The sequence below is a fragment of the Aptenodytes forsteri genome, unplaced genomic scaffold (genome assembly GCF_000699145.1).
Source record: "Aptenodytes forsteri isolate BGI_AS27 unplaced genomic scaffold, ASM69914v1 Scaffold42, whole genome shotgun sequence".
Taxonomy (NCBI): domain Eukaryota; kingdom Metazoa; phylum Chordata; class Aves; order Sphenisciformes; family Spheniscidae; genus Aptenodytes; species Aptenodytes forsteri.
In genome coordinates, this window is record NW_008794081.1 from 365,559 (window position 1) to 370,892 (window position 5,334).

General features: G+C 34.7%; 1 protein-coding gene across 1 annotated transcript in view; it reads right to left on the minus strand.

The window, feature by feature from the left end:
- Positions 1–5,334, minus strand: part of LOC103893554 (contactin-associated protein-like 4) — a 203,461-nt gene that overhangs the window by 15,546 nt on the left and 182,581 nt on the right. Inside the window, exons 19-23 of the mRNA XM_019470308.1 lie at positions 4,958–5,009; positions 4,730–4,917; positions 2,984–3,208; positions 1,465–1,598; positions 351–438 (exon numbers count right to left, since the gene is read on the minus strand). Of these exons, the coding sequence (XP_019325853.1) occupies positions 351–438; positions 1,465–1,598; positions 2,984–3,208; positions 4,730–4,917; positions 4,958–5,009 (687 nt within the window). The remainder of the gene's footprint in view (positions 1–350; positions 439–1,464; positions 1,599–2,983; positions 3,209–4,729; positions 4,918–4,957; positions 5,010–5,334) is intronic.

Here is a 5,334-nt window from a genome sequence, read left to right on the forward strand (position 1 = left end):
AAATACAATATGATTAATAGTATTCTGTGGTCTTTGTGTGTGATTTCACAGTGATTTATTTTTTCCTGAGAGTAAAATACAAGTAGTGTTTCATAATGCTTGATTGCAAAATGAGAGAGAGAGTGTGAAATTATTTTTAATGGAACCCACTTGATCATTTTTCAGGAAGTACCTACCCATGATTATATTTGTATTTCAACAAGACTGAAGTTTCTACCTTGATTGTGATTCAGTGTCTAATTAAATCCAAGACAACAAATGTCTTTCAATGAGATTAGGGTTATTATTTTTTATGTGCCATGATGACATTTTGATCTATGTTTTAGAAAACTCTGTGGTGTTCCACTTACCTAAAATCTTGCCAAGTGTGAGAGACTTGATTGCATTGAATTCTGTGCCTGAAGACAGAATAAACTTCATTCTTTCATTCTGGTTAACCTGCAGAATGGCATGGTGAAGAACAAATTAGAATAATAGTAAAAGTTTGCAAAAAAGCAGATAAGATCAAGGTTAAAAATAAAAGGACCTGAGGGAAGCATTTGTTAGTTATAGCATAAAAACTAATCAGGAAATAGATGATCAGCTTCCTCAGATCACCGATTATAGCTCTGATACTTCTTAAACATTCCAATTAATAAGCCTTTATTTATCTTATTGATTTGGCTGATTCTTTCTTTTTTATCTATAAGATGAATAAAAATGGTAAACCTTCAAAACATGAAAAAGGCTCTTTTCATTAAAAAAAAGCACTCAACATTTAGTTCATAAAGATCAAATATTACACTGTAAATGCTCTGCCCCCCAGGGTACCTCTAGAACTACTTGCCTTCAAGGCTTTTACTAATGCGTAATTAAGCAAACTCAACCCTAGCCTCAGAATACTAACTTGTAATATCTAGGGTTTTAAAATTTTATTTTAAAAAATGAAGACTTCTTTACATGCTAGTATTTACTATTAACACATCAAATATTTCTATTTTATCATCAAATTTCCACAAAAAATAACAAAAATATTTTCCTTAATAGTCACATTCCTTTGATGTAAAAGGGACCAAAGAAAATTAGACAAATAGGCTTAAATTATTATCTAGTTGGTAATATATTTGTACTGTAGTTTGATACATAATTTGAAACAAAAAACAAAATGCAAGGCCCAAAACAAATGACAGCAGTCATACACATTTCAAAAATTGTGAAAATTTAACCATCAAACAATTCATTTTATTTTCATACAAAATAATGAGGTTTTGACCTTTTGAAATAGACCAAATGAACACCAAAGAGATTGTCTAACGTAGACTTTCACTGTGCATCATGAGCCTGCTTTTGCTTTATTCATTTGAAATATTAATACACAGTTTATCTGGGGGTAATTGCCTTGTAACTATTTACTTCATTTTGCTTTGGATCTTCTACTTTTTATGATAATCCACTTTTTTCTTTTTTTTTGTCTAACTGAATTACCTCTACATAGAGCATTTCCTCCTCTCTGTTAATCTTCACATGTTGCAGTTGTCCATCAGCCATGCTTTTAATATTGATGCTGAAGACATCAGGATCTTGATGGCTATCTAGCTTGTACCTGACCTGTAAACTTCCTGCAGGGATAAATAGAGCAAAAGGTATAGTACACTACGCACATAATAGGCAGTGTAGATCATATACAACGCTTTCTGCTTCACAGGTGCATTTGAAGACCAAAACAAATGTTTGATTTATTTAAGGAATTAAGTACAAGAAATTGACATAAGTGAGAAATGAAAGAAGGCAACAGGAAAAGTAATAGCAATGTTGGAAGTAGGATGTAGTGGCAAAGATAGCCATAAACTGTCACAAATCCGAATAATGCATTAAAATTTGTGCTGAAATTTTAGTAAGTACTTTTATAATTCAGCTGAGAAAGACTTGGTCTGGTAGCTCCTATCAATGTGACTTCTCAAATAAAACTCAGTACCTTACAAGTACTGTTCTTGAATAATGTTTACACTGTCTGGACCTGTAAACCTCTGACCAGTTGACAATTCAGTAGGATGCAGTTAATAATTTCTAGCTCACTTTCCATTTCTTGTTGTTAACTCCCAGCATACTGTCTGTATGCATATAATCACACAGAGACTCTTTCACAGCCAGAGAGGCAGTGTGGTTTCCTTGTCAGAGTTTCCCTCCCAGCTGTAGATGGACTTTCTACTCATCCTTTGGAAAGCAAGGCCCAGGCCCGACCCAGGCCAGTCATGTTCCATCTCACACGATGGGGAGGATACCACAGTTATTCTACATCCAAATCTGTACCCAGGAAAGCACAGAACCTTCTTTGGTCACAGAACCACTGTGACTGCAAAGAGTCTTTAATAAACCCAAAGATTCAACTCAGTCTGTGGTGTATTTTAATTAAAAAAAAAAAAAATCAAAACATAGAAGAAAGAATAAAAAGGATCCAACACAGATTTAATGTTCAGCTTAAACAGAAACATCAACTATGTTATGTGTATTTTCACAGGTATATATGTGTATTTTCATAGGTATATAAGTAGCTTATGAAATTAGTTGAACAAAATTACCTCTGATTAATTTGGAAAATGGATAATATACTTTCAAAAAGTAGTTTATTTCATTATTTGTCATGAGGATGTGAATTAATATGCTGCGTGAATAGCAGACAGATCAGATAAATTTTGATTTTCATTTCAGTACTTTAAAAAAGAATTTAATTTGAAATATTTTATTTCATTTCTAAAGGATTTCCAGAAATAAGTATTTTTGCCAACATGATAAAAAGAAAACAGTAGTAAAAGTTGAAATTACAGTAGGAGGAATGTTCTTCATGTGGAAAGCATTGCTTGGTGCAGCTGAAAAATAAATATACCATTTAAAGCAACAACAGGACAATGCTTAGTTTGTGATTCAGGTATGGGAATCAGAGTGAATCTGAGTTGGCAGCTATGACGTTTATTAGTGTTTCCAGACAGCCTATCTGAACACTCACCGTTTCTGGTGAGAATGACCGAGAGGTATTCCTTGTAGAAGGAGCTGACATAAAGCAGTAAACTTGGTGTGCGTGTTGTTCGGAAGGCAAATGTAATTGCTTCCCTGTTCAGTGTCATGTCAGCATAGAAAGAAGAAGCATGAGAACTGGAGTTTTTAGCTAAGGTATAGTATTCTTGAAAATTGTATGTCACAGAAGTGCCAGTCCCAAAATAGGCAGAGATCTCTGAAATAAAACAGTAATTCAGTCTTTAAATATCATGCAAAACAAGACTAAAGCTCTTTTTTTTCCTTTCTGCAACAGAACAAAATAAAATGTATTCTTAACTATTGTGATACAGATGAAAAAGAAATATAAATGGAACTAGTCTTTAGAACTATAAAATAAGACCCAACCTGGGCTAGAGCAAAAGCCCAGTTAGACATGTGTCTTAAATATCTGTTGCATGAAGAAGTGCTTCTTTTTGTCTAGTTTTAAACGTGCTTTCTGCTTTTTTCCTGTTTGTTTATCCATGTCCTCAAGCCCAATATGTCCTGTCTTGTATGTGTACTGCTCCTACAGAGAAATGGGTGTAGCAGCTTGAATCCTAACATACTGATTAAGCTTGGCCACACCTGAAACACATATGTAGGAAAAGAGACTGGTCAGGTGGGAGAAAGAAAAGGAGAATACAAACTGGGTTATGGTCGTCTTATGGATGAATCACTCATAGAGGGCTTTTGTATCTCTGTGACATCTCACAGCCATTTTCTGGTAAAAGTAACTGTCTTAGACTATCCTGTTTGTTCACAGACAACCTCCACACTTCAGAAAAATTTCTGGAAATTTCTGTAATCTGGCTCAGTATCTTTGACAGAAGGTGACTGAAAGTTATTACTATAGGTCATCCCACACTTTCAGTAACAGGAGACGCTCTGCCCCTGCAGAATAATAAACATGGAGTGTGACCATTAGTCTCTTCAGCTGTTTGCTGGGGAGGAGGAAAGTATCATTCCTCACTCAGTAGCATTAGCTCCACAGCGATAGATATCGAAGGACTTCGCACGAGTCCTTTATTCTTGTGGTGGCAGTGGTGGCTGGACAGATGTTGTGCTCACTAATTTAGAGGAACATGGAGTTAGGGCATTTAAGCCACTGAGTACTTTGCAGAATGCATTTAATACAATATTTAATGCAAATATCAAAAGTTCTAGATAAAATTATGTTCTTAAAATGCAAACTTGATGTTTTGTGATCATCTACCAGTATGACACCATCACCAAAGAATGCCTTTTAAATGGCTGAAAACATGGGCTCAGTCCTGTTTCCGATGATCTCACTTTCTTCTTACAGTAAAAAGAAGTTTAAGGTTTTTCTATTTCTTGGTTTGTTTTCCAAATTTAGACTTAGTTTTGAGATTAAGACTTGAAAGACAGAAATCCAAAAGTTTATTCATAAAGATATAGTTCCTAGCTTTAGTATCATATAAAAGAATCAAAGGAGTTGCATAACATTAAAGGAAAGATGCTGATTCTCTCAGGTAATGTGGTTCCTGCTTTAAATAGTATATGTTGAACATATCTCTGGAAGACAGTGTTTAACACATCTTACACTTACTGAACAAATTCAGCAGAATGTTTCTCTGTGTTAAGTAAAACATAAATATCTTGCAAGCATTTAAACATATCTTTAAAGGGCTGTAAGGATCTTGTTCTGGACTGTATAGTCCTATTTTCAATAACTGATAAAGCTAAAAGACATGCTTGCCTTTCTTACAGAATGGCCCAGCATAAGCAGAGAACGTGCAGTCACAGGAGAATCCACTGTATTTCTCTCTACATTTTCCACCATTGTGACACAGGTTACCATAGCTGCTACAATGTCCAGGACAGCCTGGTTCAACTCCTGGCGTTATCTTTGCTCTCTCTTTCAGGTCAAGGGCCATTCCATTCATTCTTTGCTCTCTCTTCCAGGTCAAGGGCCATTCCATTCAACTGTAACGAACGAATGCATCCCAGAAATCCTTTCTGCCTGGATGCTGTCCCACCTGAAATAAATTCATATGAGCTTTTAAAAATTTAAAAGAATTGATGCGTAAAAACTTCTTTATGTTTTACAACCCCTGAACAGTCTACTATGAATTTCCAAGATACAAGCCTATGCATGTGAAAATATTTATAAATAGTTTTAAAAGCATATTTGATTTCTTTTTTTGTCAAGTAATTACAGCGAACCCTTGAAGCTTTTAATGGGAAACAAGGATTTTGCACAGTAAGATACCAAGCAATGATGCATACTTCTATTAATTCACAAAGAAGTAACATCCAGAAATTAGGTGGTTTCCTTTTTTTTTCTTTCTTTTTAAAAAAGGG